Consider the following 19,461-nt stretch of genomic DNA (forward strand, 5'->3'; position numbering starts at 1 on the left):
TATTTGCAGGAAGGTGACCCTGGGCCGGGTCTCAGCAGGCAGAGAGTCTGTGACCATCTGGGGAGCCGTCCTGTTAGCCCCGGCTGCCCTCAAACCCACGTGTCTGTGGACGGAAATAAGTGCTGCTGAGTTATACAGACAGCATTGTGAACAACAAACAGTGCAGGCAGCGGCTGCCCGAAAACGCCAGGTGTGCAGAACAGTCAGGAAGACACTTGCTCCGCACCACCTAGCCGCCACTGCAGGCCTTCTAGAACATTTCGGGACCTGGCCCCCTCCCCTGTCCCGCTGCAGGGCCCTCCACTCGCCCTAGCGGTCTGCAAGTCCCTGGATCTGGTGAAGGGTACAGGCCAGCGTTCCCTTGACAGCCTTCCGCATTAGACACGGGCTGGCTGACAGGTGACACGCCTGCAGCAGCAGAACCCCAAGGCCCTCCAGCCGGCACCCCTGGCTTCTCAGAACCGTGGGAAGACAGACAGGCCTCCGGGAGTGCCCTTCAGGTCCGCGTAGCCCCGCCCTCTCTTGCATGCAGCCATCATTTTACAAACACAGACGGAAGGCTGCAAAGTTCAAGGAGAGGATAGAGCGACCCTCGCCTACGTGTTGTTTTTCACTTTTTTTCTTAGTTTGAAGTAATTTCATACAAATTGAACATTTCAGGTATAGTAATAAAAGCTAGAACACCTACATTGAGATTTACCAATTTTTAGTTTTTACTATTTTTTCCTCCCTGAACTCTCTGTATTGATTTCTTATTGCTATGACAAAAGGGATGTGAAGAAGGAAAAGGTTTTTTTTTTTTTTGGGGGGGGTGGTGCTGAAGCCATCCTGGTGGGGAGAGCACAGACCAGCCACACGCCCAGTCAGGGCGCAGACAGAAAGCTGGTACTCAACTCGCTCCCTGCTCTTTATTCAGCCTGATACCCCAGTTCATAAGGAAGTGCTGTTCCTATCCAGGCGTCCAGGGTATGTAACCTTCCTGAAAACACAGGCTCACATGTAGAAGTAAAGTTCTTTTTCCCTCCCCTCCCCTCCCCTTCCCCCCCTCCCCTCCCCTCCCCTTTGTTTCCATGCTGATTTTAAATTCCGTCAGGTTGACAGCGAAAAATCACCACATGCACATAGGCGTCAGGATGTGTCTCATAAAAACAGAATGCCCTTTCGCACTCGGTATGGTGATCTCTGGTCCACAGTCCGTGACTGGTAACAGGTCGCACAGAGGGCCGGGCAGCAGGACCTGCGTGGAGTAAAGGCTGCTTCTGCAGAGGACTGAGTTTGGTTCTGTGTGGGGTAGCACACAGGCACCTGTAACTCCAGCTCCGAGGATTCACAGCCCTTTTTCTGGCCTCCTGTGGCACATGTACACACACGTACATCTAAATAAAAATAAAATAAACGTTTTTTAGAAAAGTGAGTGCGAGCCGAGCCCTCGCGCGCGCACACACATTCGCTGCCCCCTCCTAACTTAGCATAACTGGTTGACTCCAGCTCCTGCCCCTTCTCTTCCTGCCGTGGCGGTCTGGGCCTGTGAGCCAGAACCAACTTTCTGTCTTAAGTTGATTTTGTCAGAATATTCTGTCATAGCAACAGGAAAAGAAACCAAAATAGACATTGAGGGTGTTCCAGGTGGCTCACACCTAGACGGGAAGGTGAGCTGAGAACCAGTCAGGCAGCTCCTTACTGACGGGAGGCAGCTGGAGGAAGTGCTGTCTTAGTAGCTGCTTACAGCTCCTCGGGCCTCTGAGGGTGAGGGAATCCCCGGTTACATCTGCCACCCTCTAGCTGTGCTGGCTGCTCTTGCTCTCATTATGAGGATGGATGGATTGTTTTCATAGGTTTTCCAGAATCCTCGAGATGTGAGCCAGTCTTCGAAGTCATCTTATTATTTTCTACTTAATGGGTGTGTGTCAGCCTCTCGCGAGTCAGAGCCTGTGCTTTGAGAGTTGCGCAATCAGGCAGGAAGCCTTCTCAGTCTGATGCATTGAACACTCGGCCGGGGATTTGGAGCCCTGTGTGCTTATTGGGACAGTAAAGCCTCTGTTGCTAAGATACCGCTTTTTTGTTTAATTCACTTTCTCCACAAATGACTTGGCCGTGGAATGGACTGTATTTAAATGCCTTGTGGTTCCCCGGGGTTCATTAAGATCTCAGGAAACACACAATTCGAAAAATATTAACTTCCTGTGCATAGCATTTATCAAAATTAGAGAGCAGGAAAATGCCAGGCACAGGGGTGCACACATGAAAACTCAGAGCATTCGGGGTGCTGAGGCAGGAGGACCTTAAAGTAGAGGCCAGCCTGAGCAACAGGGGGAGACTCGGAAAACTGAAACAAAACAACAAAGGGAAGAAATAAGAACGCCTTTCTTTTGCCTTCACTATCGGCCATTCATCTTTGATATCACGGGGACTAAAGCAGCCGTCAGCCCGCAGACAGAGCCCTTCCTGATTTTGTCTTTCTGATTGTGTAGCTACAGGTATTTCCAAGATCGCTGCAAGAACACTGTCTCTACACAGTGTGACTTCTCCACTCTCTCTAAGTATGGTGTGCACACTCTGAGAGTCAGGACTGAGTTCGCGGATGAGTGTTCGGACTGGGTGAACATCACCTTCTGCCCTGTAGATGACAGTAAGCCATTTCTTTTCTATTTTGTTATATCATGTAGTCATCTTTCCTTGCTTTTGTCTACGAGGATGAGCCACCAGTAAGAATTCTTAGCAGGCCTACAGAAGAATGAAGCCCAGGATATAGCAAAGAACTGTGATCTTAAAGAAATTCATGGTTGAAGCCAGAAAATATATATATACATGTCATTAATAAAATAAACAAATATAAATTTGGTGACTTCACTACTCATATGAGTGAGTTCGGGCCAGTGCTGTTAATAAAGAGTCAGAGAGCTGTGACAGTTTTCCGGAGGGAAAGTCAGTTAGGTCCAATTCCCAGCACCCACTCGTCAGCTCACAACACTACATAATTCCAGTCCTGAGGGGCTTGGCACCAGCTCTGGCCTCTTTGCACACCTGGTACACAGAGCATATATAAAGGCAAAGCACCATACACGTAAAATAAAAATAAAGATAAGTTTTAACATGTGACAAAGGAGGAGAGAGGTAGATGCAGAGAGACCACTTGCCTGGAGAAGGATGGAAGAGAGGAGCAGGCTGAGGGTGGAAACGGCTGAATAGGCCCTAGTAAGAGGTGAAGGGCTGTGAGGACCGTGAGGCCCTGAGAATCAGGAATTGAGAACTAGTTAAGCCACCATACAGCAACTGGGAGAATAGAGCAGAGCGGATTAGAAGTGGCGAGCACATCAGAAACAAAGCTCACCTAACTCCCTCCCAGGGCCACCAGAGTGTTTAAAAAAGTTCATGGTAGTCAGGCTTCAAAAGCAAAAACAACAACAACAACAAAAAAAAACCTTCAGGGCTGTTGTTTTCTTATAAACCCATCATAACTTGAAGATGTCATAAATCAATGTGCATTTGACATGCCAGCCTGCTGCACCCTCCTGATCCCATGACTGACAGGGAGGTGATGGCTGACAGCCATCTCCCTGCATTGAAAAAGAAATCAAACCACATGTCCTTAGCCTGAGGGAATACCACAATTCAAAGATCTCTGCTTAATGTCAGTCTCTTTCACACCGGAAGTCAAGCCAATGTAAACTGGGGTTTACATTTGATAGACAGGCTTCTATCCAATAATTTCTAGGTGGACCTGGCTGGTTCTAAATCCTACATTATGCCCCATCGAAGCCAGTTCCCAGTAGACTCAGGTCAAGGACCAAGACTGTTGTTGAATAATTTATTAATTTGGGGCTTTTTTAAAGATTTATTTCTTTATTATGCATACAGTGTTCTACCTGCATGTACACCTGCACATCAGAACTCAATATAGATGGTTGTGAGCCACCATATGGTTGCTGGGAATTGAACTCAGGACCTCTGGAAGAACAGCCAGTGCTCTTAACCTCTGAGCCATCTCTTCAGCCCCTTCAGGGGGCTTATTATTTATCTGGTCTAGCTTGCAAATGAAACACTCTGACTTAGTATGTTTATTAGTAAGGTTTAAGCACAATAACTGGGCAAATACGCCTTATACTAATTCTCTAGGCTAGGCTGGCTACTTCCCAGCCACACACCCCAAGTTATTTGCCAACACTGGTCCTGTCTGGGCTGCATCTGTTCCATCAGGCCATGTCTTTTCTCTCCCATGATCCCTACCTGAGATCCCCAAGCCCAGGAACAGAAGCTCTACCCACCTCTCTTCTGCCCAGTTACAGGCTGCCCAGCTTTTTTTTTTTTTAACTAACCAATCAGAGATATTTGGGGAGCAAAATTTTCACAACTTAAATTGGTGTATGTGAAAATGCATTTGCCAGGACTGCAACTAGATCTTGGGGGCCCAGAATTCAGCATTTGAATACGTAGAACACCAGACCAACTCCCAACACATGACCCAAGGTTATGTGAAAGTGAGAGAGCAGAGATGCCAACACAGGCCCCTGTGCTTAACAGCAGCCCCCCCACACCCCAAAAATAATAGTGGTCAGAGAGGAAAACACAGGACATAACGCAGAGTGCTTTCCCAGACCTTTTCCTTCTGTGGTTATTTTGAGCACCTGCTGTGAGCTGGAAATGTTCTCAGATGGGAGCCACAACAAGAGGCAAGAACAAAGCCTTGCCCTCATGGAGTACACTGGACCCATAGGAAGACTGACTGGGAACTTAATAGGCAGAGAGGGACGATGGCCCTCAAAGCTGACAGCCAGCAAAAGGGAGAAATTCCACTCTCATCCACAGAGCCACAATACACAGGTGCCCGAAGAGTGACATTTGCATGGGGATCTAGATGGGATGAAGGATCTAGCTATATAAGTAGGTAGGGAAAGAAAAGTTGTAAACTATAGATAGCTGCAGGGGATAAATATTTACGAGTAATCTCTACAGATAATGGAAATATCATTTGTAGCTTTAATGCCAAAAAAATAAAAAAGTTCAAGCCAGTAGAAGGCAGAAGACAAAGAGAGAGAGGAAACTAATATAAGAAATTTAAAAAGGGACTTTTTTCAGGCATGCTGTCATGCCTGTAACAACAGCACTGGCAAGACTTAGGCAGGAAGACCACAAGTCTGAGGCTAGCCTGGACTTTGTACAGGGGCAACCCCCGCCCCCAAAAAAGAGCCATTTTTACAAACAATGCAAAAACAATATAGTTGAAATCATCCTAAATGTATTATATATCACTGTGAACATAAGTAGATTAAATTTGATTAATAAAGAAAAAGGTTATTGGATCTTTTTTAATAGGCAAAAAGAAAAAAACAACATTCGTCTTCCTTAGACAATGTTGTAGCTGGTTTGTTGAGGACTGGTGTTGTTTTTCAGTCCACTGCTGTGCACACGTATGAGGAATTCGTGTTTAAGTACAGTGTTACAGTGTGATTTTTGATTGTCATTTTGGTGTGTTCTTGTACTTAGCCACTATTGGACCTCCTGAGATGCACATAGAATTTCTTGCTGATTCTTTACATATGCGCTTCTCAGCCCCGCACATTGAGAATGAGCCTGAGACGTGGACCATGAAGAACATTTACATCTCATGGGCTTATAGGGTGCAATATTGGAAAAATGGGACTAATGAGAAGGTAAGCTTAGCTGTCCTGTGCATTTCAGATGTAGGCAGCCATGTTTGTTGCTCTGTTTAGGCCATGATAATGGAGAGGAAAGGTTGTCAGGGGCTTGGGGATTGTCTGAGTAAAGTGCTTGCTGTGCAAACATGAGAGCCAGTATTTCCCCAACACCCGAGTTAAAAGCCGGGCATGGCAATACACACTGTGACCACAGTTCTGAGAGATGGGGACAGGAGGATCCTGGGAGTTCACTGGCCTGCTCATTCAGTCCATTGGTGAGATCCAGATTCAGGGAGAGATCCTGTCTCAAAAATAAGGTGGGCAGAGACAGAGGAACACATACTCCATCCACACCTCTACTGCACATACCCCTGTGTGTGCAGAGACCCATGGCCAGCCAGTCTTGCGAAGTGGCAGCACCTGCTGTCCAGAGAGTCTGAAGCCTGGTCCTCTACCAACCAAAAGCTTCTGGACTCCCCTCTCTCACAGAGAAGACATGGAACAGACTCTCAGGATAAAGTCCACTCAGCATATTCCCCATCCTTGAGCTGAAGCTGCAGGAGAAGCAGGGCTTGTCAGCGTTTGGCTAGGGGAAGTTGGGGCAAGCTGCCACATGGTCAGCTGGGTGGCCAGTTTCCCATCCGGAGCCCCCCACGCACCACAAGCCAGTCACCCACAGTGACAGCAGCTCCCAGCGCCCAAGATGTTCAAGCATGCTGTCTTTTTCTTTTAACCCTTCCTATCCAATTTTCCCCTGTTGCTCTCTTCTTTAGAGAGCAATTTTTTAAAAGAAAATTTTTTTACATTTATTTCTTCATACCAAAGGGCACGCCACAGGCCTGGAGATCAGGTCTCCAGAGACCTTTACAGAATGAGTCATTTTGCCAGTTCTCTTTGAAATCAACGCTGGAAGCTAAGAGGTCTGGTTGGAGTATTGCCTCTGTCACCATGTTGCTCTGGCCACATCTATGACCTTAGCTTCCTCCAGTCAAGAGTGAACGCAAGAACCCGCTTCACTCACGAAACAGGAAGAGCAGTCCAGTTCACTGAACTGCTGGGGGACTTGCTGACGAAAGCCACACTTTCCCACTATCTGGAACAATATGAAGATCCCTTCTCGTTATTTGCAGACATTCATGCATTTTTGGTCAAACTTAGTGCTCCTGAGCGGAATGCCTTTTGTGGTCCTAAACTGACATGTGCTATATAAATTAAATTAATTATATTAAATTTGTTCATCAGTTCCTTCCCAAAAGTCTGAGAGGAAGATCACTCATGTTCATTGTCTTAGGATAATACAATCACACACACACACACATTGGAGAGCCAAACCCAAATCTCAAGTTAATTTTTTCACCAAAAAAAAAAAAAACCTCCCACTGAGTGGGGCTATGTCATGGTCTGTTCCCACTGCTGTAATAAAATGGATAGTTTATGAATGATAACTCTAGAGGCAGAGGGGTCCAAGGTCAAGGCACAGCCTCAGGTCCGGGGTCTCATGAAGGCTAGCCCACTTCCCTCCTAAGGTGATGCCGCTCCTGATGCCATGTGCTTAGATCACTCAGGTGAAGGCAAAAGGTGGCGGTAAGCTCCCTGGTACCACTTTGGTAAGACCATTAATGGCATTCATGAGGGCTCTTGCCAGTATCCTCTTGAAGACCCCAACTTAAAAAAAAAAGTTTTTAAAAAATTCAATCCCTTCATTTTGCTGAAGCATATCATTAATTATGATGTCCTTGCATTTGAATTCAAATGGCATTAGTCAGAGGCTTCAGCCAGCAGGGAGGAAGGCAGGGGTGCCCTAAAGAGGGTAAGAGCCAGGGAGTTGGAGCCCACCTAGGCACACACATGGGGAACCTGAAACAGCCAGGAGAGCAAACATGCTCCGCACCTGGTGGTCAGGGAAGAAGGACACTGAGTCTCACCGTCCACGGCTCTTGCTAACTTGCTGAGATTCCTGATTAGGTAGCTTCAGCCACAGAAATCCCTTGTCTGACGTGTCTGGAGCCTGAAAGTTGAAGAGCAGCAGCACATCTTCAGGGAAAATCTCCTGACGGTGTGGGATTCACTCCATACTTCTCCCTGCACCCCGTCAGGCTTGCTGGCGATTGTTTGGCTTCAAAGAGCGCCCTCAGACCTTGGCCATTTTCTTTTTATTATTTTTTTAACAATTTATGCACTTTGTATCCCAGTTGTAGCCCCCTCCCTCAGCTTCACCTGATCCCTTCCTCCTTCTCACTTACCCTCCCAAAGGCAAAATGCAGCAAGCCAACAACAACAAAAAAAAAACCTAAATGGAAAGAAACTTAAATCAATCCCACTGAAATCAGTGACAAGGCAAGGCTGCCCACTCTCTCCATATCTCCTCAAAAGAGTACTTGAAGTTCTGGCTAGAGCAATAAGACAACTAAAGGAGATCAAGGGGATATAAATTGTAAAGGAAGAAGTTAGAGTACCACTATTGCAGATGATACGATAGTATACATGAGTAACCCCAAAAATTCTACCAGAGAACTTCTACAGCTGATAAATACCTTCAGCAAAGTGGCTGGATACAAAATTAACTTAAAAAAAAAAACAAAAAAAACAAAAAAACAGTAGCCCTGCTGCATACAAAAGACAAATGGGCTGAGAAAGAAATTAGGGTAACAACACCCTTCACAATAGCCACAAAAGACATAAAGTACCTTGATGTAACTCTAACCAAGCAAGTGAAAGACTTGTATGAAAAAAACTTCAAGTCTCTGAAGAAAGAAATTGAAGAAAATATCAGAAGATGGAAAGATCTCCCATGCTTATGGATCAGTAGGATTAACATAGTAAAAATGGCCATCCTGCCAAAAGCAACCTACAGATTCAATGCAATTCCCACACAATTCTTTACAGAACTTGAAAGAACACTGCATGGCACTGTCATAGAAACAGACTCGAGGATCAATGGAATTGAATAGAAGACCCAGAATTAAACCCACACATCTATGGATACACGATTTTTGAAAAAGAAGCCAATACCATACAATGGAAAAAAGATAGCATCTTCAACAAATGGTGTTGGTCTAACTGGATGTCTACATGTAAAAAAATGCAAATAGACCCATATTTATCACCCTGCACAAAAGTTAAGTCCAAGTGGATCAAAGACCTTAACATAAAACCAGACACACTTTTCTAAATATGTTAGAAAAGTGGGAGAGAGCCTTGAACTCATTGACACAGGAGACAACTTCCTGAACAGAACACCAATAACACAGGCTCTAAAATCAACAATCAATAAATGGGACCTCATGAAACTGAAAGTTTCTGTCCAGCAAAGAACAGTGTTGTCAGAACAAAGTGACAGCCTACAGACTTGGCCATTTTCTTTGCATGGCTTTCTCCCTGGGTTCCTATCTGTACGTCCAAATTTCTAGTCTTTTAAAAAATATTATATTTAAAGATTTATTTTAGTGTTTGTATGTGTGTGCATGTGTGTGTGTGTGTGTGTGTGTGTGTGTTCAGATTAAATGCATGCACCACCATGCCCAAAAATAAATTTAAATTTTAAAAGAGCCTTCCTCCAAAATAAGGTCACACTTACAGGTACAAATACATACAGTTTTGTGGGATGTAGTTCAACCCATTAATGGTGCGCTCTCTCTCTCTCTCTCTCTCTCTCTCTCTCTCTGAGTGTATTCATTAGTGAACAGCACTGTGGAAACCCAAATGAGGGCATGGCCCGCCACTCGTACGGGGCCTGAGACTGGAGATTATTTAGCCCTCAGCCATCAGGATCAGCTGCTCCTCTGCTGCTGTGTCTTCAGTTTGTCTGTATTCATCTTGGCAAAGCACCACTTTTTGATCTGTGGAACTTAAACCTGGTCCTATAGAGAGTATCAGCCACATGTGCTCTCCTCTGCAGCGTACATGATGACCTGACCACATGAATCCTGACCAGTGTGCCCTGAGGCACCCAAAGGCACCTCACATACCTGTGTGGAACCTCGAGTAGGGATAACATGACAGAAAGGGAATGAATAGCATAGATAGTCATAGAGGGGAGCAATCTGTACAGGCAGCAGGATGCACACACACAGACACACACACACACCACCACCACCAGGGACCTGCTCTTTGTAGGCACTGCACACTGGGCCCCCATGAGGAAAGGAGCCTGGCCGTCTTGTTTGGCTGTGGTAGTTTTTTAAAGGGGAGTGTGATGGTTTAGATGTCTCCCATGCTCCAGGATGGAGGCAGTGAGATGGTTTGGCAGCCTCGCAGTTGGTCTTGTCCCATCCTTAGGACGCAGCATGTGTGGGGAGCTGGAAGGTGTTCTAGCCAGTGGCTCTTCCTGAGGAGTCTGGAGCACAGTTGTGTAGCATGCAGGAACAGGGAATAAAGGAGAGGTGACGTCCCTTCACACTGCTGTGTCCCCCTTGTAGGTTCAAGTCACTTCTCCATATGACTTTGAGGTCATCAGAGGCCTGGAGCCGTGGACAACTTACTGCGTTCAAGTTCAAGGGTTTCTTCAAGGCCAGAACAGAACCGGAGAATGGAGCAAACCTGTGTGTGAGCGGGCGACCAGTGACGGTGAGTAACTGCCCTCTCGGGACTGCGTGGCCCCTGCTGTAGGTCCTGCATACCGTGGCGGTCAGCTCAAACTCTACCACAGCACAGAAATCAGCCTCACCCTCCTCAGCATGGTCCCCCGAACCTGACCGGTCTGCTTCAGGGTAAAAGATGAGATGCCCCATTCTTAAGAACCCGGCTCAGCTAGTTCAGTGGGCTGAGGAAATTGGTGTGTGAGGAACGCTAACACAAGGAGACAGAAAAGGGAGATTGGGAGGGAAGGAGAGAGAGAGGGAGGGAGGGAGTTGTGACAGTTTCTTCCTAGTCTCTCACCCATACAAATACTCCATCTGTCTATCTGTCCATCCATCCGTCCATTTACCCACGAACAGTTAGAGCCAGGCACCATGACAAGTTGACTCATGTAGCAGCAGAGTCTCTGCTCAGTGGGATGCCAGGCCCGGCATACTGGTCAGGGTTCTCTGGTCTGATGTGACATTTGGCCTTCTCCGCACAGCAGTTTCTTTTCAGATGACTGGCTCTTCCCAGGGGTGCATTCTCTCAGCCCCATCAGGTGCCATCCACCCTTGGTCATGAAGGTGGTGCTGTGGGCAACGGTTGGGTGGAGGGAGTGGCCAGGTCAGCAGGAGAAGGACCTGTTGTGAGTGAGGGGAGCTGGGGCCATAGCTGACCAGGTGACCTGGATGCTCCCACAGAAACCAAGCAGGTTGGTTAAAGAGGAAATGCTGGATTTTATTTGGTGACTACTGACCTCAAATGGGAAGGAGCTGAATGTCTGAAAGGGAGAAAGTGGAGAGAGAGGGAGCCAGAATAGACAGAGTCAGGGGAGTAGAAGATGAGTAAACTGAGTTCAGTGCCATTACCACTCTCCCTCTGCCAACTGAGTTATCAAAACCTGCTGATCTATGGAGACAGCCTTCCTGTCAGCTTCACAGAGTGGTTACTGGGCCTTGTGGAAGACACTCCTGGGTCACAGCACCATGGGTGTGTCCAGATGGCCAGAGAGGGGCTCAGGTGAACAGGCCTTTCTGGAAAAGCTAACCAGAGGCATGCGTTGGCAGCACACACTCTGCAGGCTCTGGTCAGAACCTCCAGGAAACATGGCCTCAGGGGCAAGGCGTCAGTGATGGTCACTCAGGCCCCTAGGCCCAAGGATTTGTGTGTGCTCCCTGGTGTAAAGCTGGCTCTGCTTCTCATTACCAAACACAGGTGCCCAGGCCTGTGCCTCCCCTGTGCCCTGTTCTCAGTGTCAAAGCGCAAGGCCTAGAGCAGGCAGGCTCTGCCACTCTACAGACAGGCAGGTGGACTGGGGTCCTTGCTCACCAATCTTCCCTTTACCATCATCCCTGCCGGAAACCACACTGCAAAGAGGATTCAGGAATGGGGTGGAACTCAAGGAAGACACGGAGGACCTCCCTCCAGCCAGCCGCCATGCTCCTGGGCCACTGTGACCGGATGGGCCTGGTTGAAGGAATTGTTTTGGATCACAGTGGGCGCATGAACCCTGTGACTCAACCTGTTTGTGTGCACAAGCCAAGAGTCTGACTGGCCCCGTTGTCCCCAGCAGAAATGACCCCTTCCTGGATGGTGGCCGCTGTCCTCATAACCTCTGTCTTTGTGGTCGTCCTCTTTCTCCTTGGCTGCTTTGGCTTGCTGTGGTTCATTTACAAGAAGGCCAAGTACACCTTCTGCTCTGGGACGTCTCTTCCACAGCACCTGAAGGAGGTAGGTGGGGTGGAATGAGGAGAGACTTCTCTAAGGTCAAGGCCGTCCAGTGCCGGGCAGCATGTTCTTCAAGAGTATGTACAAGTTCATGCACTGCCCATTCCCATGCACCAAGGAAGCCACAACCTCACCCCTACCCCCACCCTGGACCTGGCTAGCACCTTCTCCACTGTCCAGAGCATCAAGTCCTTGGGTTCAAAGGTAATGGTTCTGGCAGAAGAGAGAGAGCTGAATTTAGTACAGAGATGGGAAAGAACACTCCACACTGAATGCTGGCAAAGGGACAGTCAAGGGAGGGAGAGGTGTAGTATGTTTCCAGTTTGGGAATATGACGGTGATTGATGCTCTGGGGTGTGTATCGTGGATGCGGGGGGGAAAGGGGGGCAACGGGGGAGGCTGTTTTCTGAAGGTTTCGAGAGAAGAGGGAATGCATCCAGCTGAAGACTGTAAGGCTTCTTATTTACACACTAAGCCGGAGCACAGGCACAGGCTGAGGTGCAGTCTGGGAAGGGCTTGCTCCCACGATAGGATCCTCGTATACCATGGCCTCCTTGCCCTTTAGCAATGCTGGCCTTCCACATCTGGCATGACACTGTGTCTACTGATGGGGTCACTGCATGAACAGAGACAGGACAGGTACAGTGGGCTGAGCCTGCCGGTGTGTGGCTGCCTGGCATCCTCGGACCTCAGTAAGGGCAGGATGGGCCTGGCAGCTTCATGGGTTTGGCTGAGTAGGAGGGTCAGCTGGGTGTTCTCTCTGTCTCTCTGAGCTATCAGGCTTTCACCCCAGCATCTGGCTCTCGAGTCTTTAGTGGTAAAATCAAACATTTGGGATTTTGTTTAAAAAGGCAACCACTCTCCAGGTGGACTCATGGTGCAGGGCACATGTAAACTGAACTCCGGAAGCCAGATAGAGCTCCCCAGCATGGTGCTGATGGGCTGGCACCTGTTTCAGTTTTGCAGTACTTTATGAAACCCAGAACACCTGAAATACCACCATTTCAATACTCAACCAATATCCAACCCAGTGTTTTTAAGTTATTAAGATATTTTACATTTTTTCATACAAAATCTTCAACATCACGTGTCTGTTTCACAACACACCTCTGTTCTAACCAGCCGCATGTTAAGCGGCTAGTAGCCACATGCAGCTTGGGGCCACTGTACTGGAGATTACAAGGTTAAAGGTCACAGAGGACGCTGGTGAGCTTAGCCCAAGACACATGAGAGATATCACGTGTAGGCTCATGACACATTTACCTACAGCCTGTGCATCACCCCCCTCGTATCCCTACACACCTGCTTCCCAGAGGAAATGGCAGCCAGGAGTGTGCCTCAGCTAAAGGTCAGGCTAAGCGGCCATCTTGTTTCTTAGGAAGACAGGAGTGACAGTGAGCGTTCTGTAGAGAAACTGCCAGTGCTTGTCCTGCCTCTTTAGAGTGTGGTAATGTGTGTGTGTGTGTGTGTGTGTGTGTACACATACATACTGTGCTGGGGGTAGAACGCAAGGTTTTGTGTGTGCTAGGCAGTCAGTGCACCGACTGAGCTGCATCCCCAGGCCCTCCTTGTCATTTTTTTTTGTGTGTGTGGCTAGCGTATTTCACTTAACATAATGTCTTCAGTGCTCTTCCATGTAGAATGTGTCAGAATTTTTTTCTTTAAAAATATTAGTGTGTGTGTGTGCATGTGTACATCTGTGCACGTGTGTGGTGTGTCTGTGTGTATGTGTGTGCATGTGTACATTCGTGTGTGTGTGTGTGCTTGTGTGTGAGTGACAGTGTGTGCAATGCCACTGTGGGTAGGGGAGGGGCGGCCAGAGGACAACCTTTCAGGAGTTAGCTCTGTCCTCCTTGGGGTTAGGGGATCACACTTGGGTAATCAGGTGTGCGTGGGGAGCACCTTTCCCTGCTGAGCCATTTTGCCGGACCAGCATCTTTTTAAAAAAAAAAAAACAGAATAATATTCCACTGAAGTGTCAGCACATTTGCGTATTTACCCTTGTCCTGCTGTCCGGTTGCTGTTAGCAATGCTCCTGACACGAAGTGTGATCCTCTTCAGCCGCCTGCTCACTTCCCGTGAGACTGTTCCTGTGCGTGGTCATGTGATAACTCCTTTTCAAGGAGGCACCATAACATTACTGTTGCATTTTTCTACCCCTAAAGGTTTTGCATAAAATCCTTGTCAGCCCAGAAAAGGGGAGAACAGGGTGGTTTGAGTAACAGCCCTCTCATTTCCCTGCAGTTTCTGGGCCACTCCCATCACAGCACGCTTCTGCTCTTCTCCTTCCCTCTCACTGAGGAGCCTGAAGTGTTTGACAAACTGAGTGTCGTCACAGAAGCCACCGAAGGCAGCAAGCAGACTCTCGCAGACAGCTGTGCCCTGGGGACCCTGTGTGAACCAGGACATCAGGAGCTGGAGTCCAAGGATAAAAGCCCCGAGCCTGCGCTTGGTGACCCCTTACTGCTCAGGTCGGCCTCAGAAGTGTGATCAGAAAACTCCAAGCCTTGAGCTTCCTGAAGCTGGCCTGGTAGAGACAACCAGAGAGCCAGGACCAGAGACTCCAGCTGCAGAGTTCTCTGCTTGGGAGAACTGCTATATGAAGACTTTGATAAGGAGGGCCGGAGGGTGCAGCCCCTCGGACTGACCAGGCACACATGAGGTATGAGCTTTGATCTCCTGCACCTCAGAAGCAGGGTGGGTGGTGCTGTCTGCCTAGAAGCCCCACACTTGGGAGGTAGAGGCAGGAGGATCAGAAGCTCAAGGGACACAGGGAGTTCAGGGCCAAGCTGGACTAAAGACCCTGTCTAGAGAGAGAGAGACTTTAATGATTATTTTTTTTAATGACCACTGAATGTAATTTGAACCCTTTGCACTCACTAAAATAAAAGCCAATTTAAATTGTAAGAAGCAGAAGTGTTTTAAATAGGGAGAAAAAGTGGAAACACCATAAAATCATAAGAATGCCCGTAAATCACCCTCATCACAAAGTGGTCCCTCCCCACCCACTCCCCATGCTGGACACTCGTGAACATTTCAGATACTCAAGGATCAAAGAAATGTCCTTTCCTGCCTGTGTTTTGTATGTTGGTGGTGTTCTGTAAATATTCTGTATTTGTATATTGCGTTAGCTAGCTTTCCTCTGTTGTAAAGAATACCTGACACAAACAATTTACAAGAAACAAGAGTGGGGTGTTTTTGCTTTGCTTTGTTTTTGTCTGGTTGCACTGCTCCCAACAGCACCACAAGCTGGCCACTACTGTCCCCTAGCTCACTGCTTAGCATATGGGATTTGGGGACATTGCCGATGTACGCCGTACAAGAATTAATACAACTGCTCTAGCGTAATTGTTAAAATCTGCACGAGAAAGGCTCCTCTTTGTCCCTGTCCACGCAGCTAGCGCTTGTCAAGGCTGAGTTCCTAGTCTCGTGGTAAGATGCCTCCAAGGACAGAAAAGCTCTGCACTTTGTTCAGACCTTTGCTAGCCGTTGACTCTCAGTTTGACCTGTCTGCGAAGTGAAAAGGGCAAGAGGATTAAAGACACAACTGTAAAGAGTGACTGCCCCCAGGCCAGCACATAATAGACAGCAGCACTTCATAACCAACTGTATTCACCAATAAAGCAGAGACTGAGCAGGGGTGGAGCTCAGGTGAGTGCACCTGCCTCCAACAAGCAAAGCCCTGACCACCACCGACAACCCTAGGAGTCTGTGGTCAGGCCATGACCAAAAGCAACATGGGAAGGGAAGAGTTTATTTGGCTCACAGCAGGTGACAGTCCGTCATTGGGGGAGCCAGGGCAGGAGTCTGAAGGCTTGTCCACAGATGGGGGCATTTTCTCTGGCATTCTGACAGATGACTCTAGTTTGCATCAAGTTGACAAAAAAGTAACCAACACACACTCACACATGCACGCGCACACACTGTTTTAAAAACAAAACCCGAAAAGAGAGCCTGTTTTAAGAGCCAAACAGTCTCTCAGAAGAAGCCAGTGGGCTCCGGCTCTTGGCTGGGCCGCCCTGCCCTGCTGATCTGCCAGTGATTAGGCCGCCTCTGGCTCTCTATTCCAGAGACCCAAAGCTGTTCCTCTCAAAAAGCCACAATGTCCATCTCAAAAGGAATAAAAGAGAGTTTATTTCTTGAGCTAAAATATTAGTAACCAGGACTCAAGATACAGAGTTCTCTCCAAATACATGTGGGAGCGGTTTCATGGAGATTTTGATGTAACAGAACAAAGAAAGTTATAAATCAATACATTTAAAAATGTGAAGTGTGACCCTCACCCGTGGGTCACTCTTGCTGTCTGATAATGCTCGTAGCCTTTCTGTTGGTGGAAAATAGGGTTTTGTTAAGATAGTGCACTCTAAGATTTTATCTGCATGTCGGGATGTTAGGCCTGACACACTTGTGGACAAGGAATGGCTGCTGGGGGCAAAAACAGCCCAGCCCGAGAGAAATCTTAATTAGACTGTCAGCCTGGAGCACTCCATAATCAGAAGAAGTTTTACTCAGCCTTCATAGGGAGCCTCCTTTCAGGAGTTCCCGTCTAGAGCAAGGGTGGGATTCAGAAACCCCTGTCCTGGCTGACCTACAGCCCTAGGGACTGTGAGCACAACACTTTGGCAGGTTCCTGACCGCCAGAGATACTTTCATGTTCAGAAAGGTCCAGCAGAGAGCTGGGACGGGTACTGCATGCCTGGAGTCCCGGCACCCAGAGCAGGAAAGCATGGCAAGTCCAAGACCAGCCTTACATAGCAAGACTTTGCCTCAAAGAAATACATAAAATGAAAGCCCCAGAAATGTCCAGTGGACGTAGTAGCACATGTCTGTAACCTCAACTCTCAGAAGGGAGAAGCAAAAGGACCAGAAGTTAAGGCCAGCCTTGACTACACATCAGGTGTTCAAGTCCAGCCTAGGCTACATGAGACGTTGTCAAGAAGAGGAAGAGGAAGAAAGGAGGGAAGGAAAAAGAGCAGGAAGAGAGGAAGGAAATGTGGAGCAAAGGAAGAAGGAAGGGAGGGAAGAAGAGAGGAAGGATGGAGGGAGGAAGAGAGGAAGGAAGGAAGGAAAACGTTAGATTCAAAGTAAACCCGATGGTGACAATGTCCTAAACAGAAACACTTGACTTTCCCTATTATCTTGATTCTACCAAGTTCCAGTTTGAGGAAGTAAATGGACAGTCATATCACAGAAGAAATCAGATGACAGTACGGAGTCATTTTTAATTCCTTCCCAACAGAATCATCATTTCCCCACATACAAAATATTCTTTATGACAGGGGTAGAAATGAGGCAAAACCCATCAGAAGACAGAGTCTGTAGGGTTTGTGGTTGCAACCACATCTCTGTTCTCAGTCACAGTCAGAGGTGGAGATGGGGCTGCTGTGGGTGTTATAGTAATATTTTCCATGTGTTTCCGCTGGGAGAATGCAAACGTTCTTCAGGGTCTTCCCCATGCCAGCTAACGGTGCTGTGGAACACCTTGAAGATGCATGTAAGCAGACAGCTCTTAAAGTACTGGGACTTAAATCACAATCCCATCTAACTGTTTCCCACAATTGAGATTTTCTACACAATTTCCATAGCTCGTTAGCCTCTGCACTGTTGGCTGGTGCCCCTTAACGACCCAGACTCCATCTTATCAACACTCCAACAGTCCTTGCTGAAATTGCAGGCCCTTGCCCACCTCTGAGTTTGGGAATAGGTCCATATATTTGCCTAGTGTCTTTAACCCATTCCTATAACATCTTTTTTCTTTAGAGGAGTTTCTCTTTCCCTCTCCTTAAAATAGTATTCCCTCTATATGCCCTGGTTTTGAAAGTAAATCTTTCCCTAATTAATGTCTTTCTTATTTGCAGGGAAATCACCTCATATTAAAGTTCTCAATACATAGGCCTTACTGAAGTAAGGCCTCTTTTTGGCTTGGCCAATTTTGGTGACTTCACCATCAATACTATAACCACTAGAGACTGATAGCTTTTGTACAGCTATCATAAAAAGGGTCAACCCAAGCCCCTTGGAGACCCCATACAAGAGTCAAAAAGCAGAAATTACTCAAGGTAGCTACAAGTCTGGGTATGCCATCAGGCTTGTCAGGGCTCTGCAGGATCCACAGCGATTTTACTCCGGTCTGCCATCTCACTCTAATGAACATGAGTCCATGTAGCTCAGTGCACATGGTGAGGTCCCTTACTGTAAGGGGTAACAGAGCCTCGGGAAGAGCATCATCCCGAGGGTCTGGCCAGACGGACAGCTAACTCCTCAGGGAACGCTTTCCCTCAGGGCTGCAAGCAGAGACATCTCTGCAACATTCAGATCCACCTGGAGCGCCCTGGTGCTTCTGCGTGGCTCGCCTCCCGAGTGTGTCATAAGGAAGGGGTGTTTCCGCCGGTGGGGAACACATTCGGCACGCCCCATGCAGAACCTCTGCCAGTGCCACTGAAGGAATAGTCTTGCCAGTGAGAGCAAGGACAAGCAGGCAAAGAGCTTCCTTCTTCTGTGCCCCTTCTCTAGGCTTCCAGAAGAAGGTGTGGCCCAGATTTGAGGTGGATCTTCCCACTACAAAAGATCTGGATTACAGGTGAGTCTTCCCACCTCAAATGATTTAATTTTAAAAAAAAAAAAAAACTCACAGGTTGTACCCAGCTGCTTGGATTTTAGTTAATTCCAGAAGTAGTTAAGCTGACAACCAAGAAGAGCCATCACAGAAGCCATACAGATTTCCACACATCCTCACTGGTCACTGCCCTGACTAGTGGGCCCACCTGAAGCCTAAGATGCCCATGGGGCTTATCGTCTTGGGGTCTGTGCATTGTATCCCTGAGATGAAGCCTGCTTGATCATGGTGGATGATGTGCTTGATGTGTTCTTGAATTCGGTTTGCAAGTATCTTACTGAGTATTTTTGCATTAATGTTCATAAGGGAGATTGGTCTGAAATTTTCTTTGTTGAGTCTTTGTGTGGAGTAGGTATCAAGGTGACTGTGGCTTCTGTTGCTTCTGTTTCTATTTTGTGGAATAGTTTGAAGAGTATTGGTATTAGCTCTTCTTTGAAAGTCTGGACTGTGGCTTCATAGAATGAGTTTGGTAATATTCCTTCTGTTTCTATTTTGTAGAATCGTTTGAGAACTATTGGTGTTAGCTTTTCTTTGAAAGTGCTAAAACCATCTGGCCCTGGGCTTTTTTTTTTTTTTTTTTTTTTTTTTTTTTTGGGAGACTTTTGATGGCAGCTTCTATTTCCTTAGGGGTTATAGGGCTGTTTAAACTATTTACTTGCTCTTGATTTATCTTTGATAGGTGAAATACAGGCTTTTGAGGTAAGACCTAATGATTCTTTGGATTTCCTCAGTATCTGTTGTTATAGCACCCTTTTCATTTCTGATTTTGTTAATTTGGATTCTGTTTTTCTATCTTTTAGTTAGTTTGGTTAGGGGTTTGTCTATTTTGTTGATTTTTCCCAAAGACCCAACTCTTGGTTTCATTGATTTTTTTTTTTTGTCTTACTCTCTTTGTTTCTAATTTATTGATTTCAGCCCTGA

General features: G+C 47.1%; 1 protein-coding gene across 4 annotated transcripts in view; it reads left to right on the forward strand.

Annotated features, from left to right (window-relative positions):
- Positions 1 to 19,461, forward strand: part of Il10rb (interleukin 10 receptor subunit beta) — a 48,601-nt gene that overhangs the window by 1,321 nt on the left and 27,819 nt on the right. For 3 of the 4 annotated variants that reach the window (XR_009587038.1, XR_009587037.1, XR_009587036.1), the window contains exons 3-8: positions 2,472 to 2,629; positions 5,485 to 5,651; positions 10,055 to 10,202; positions 11,770 to 11,927; positions 14,169 to 14,586; positions 18,438 to 18,504. Coding sequence is in view for 1 of the 4 variants with exons in the window: in XM_021628592.2 (XP_021484267.1) it covers positions 2,472 to 2,629; positions 5,485 to 5,651; positions 10,055 to 10,202; positions 11,770 to 11,927; positions 14,169 to 14,414 (877 nt within the window). In the remaining 3 variants the exon portion in view is untranslated. Of the gene's footprint in view, positions 1 to 2,471; positions 2,630 to 5,484; positions 5,652 to 10,054; positions 10,203 to 11,769; positions 11,928 to 14,168; positions 15,112 to 18,437; positions 18,505 to 19,461 lie in introns of those variants that run through there. The other variant, XM_021628592.2, reaches the window with a different exon arrangement.

This window comes from Meriones unguiculatus, chromosome 17 (genome assembly GCF_030254825.1).
Source record: "Meriones unguiculatus strain TT.TT164.6M chromosome 17, Bangor_MerUng_6.1, whole genome shotgun sequence".
Taxonomy (NCBI): Eukaryota; Metazoa; Chordata; class Mammalia; order Rodentia; family Muridae; genus Meriones; species Meriones unguiculatus.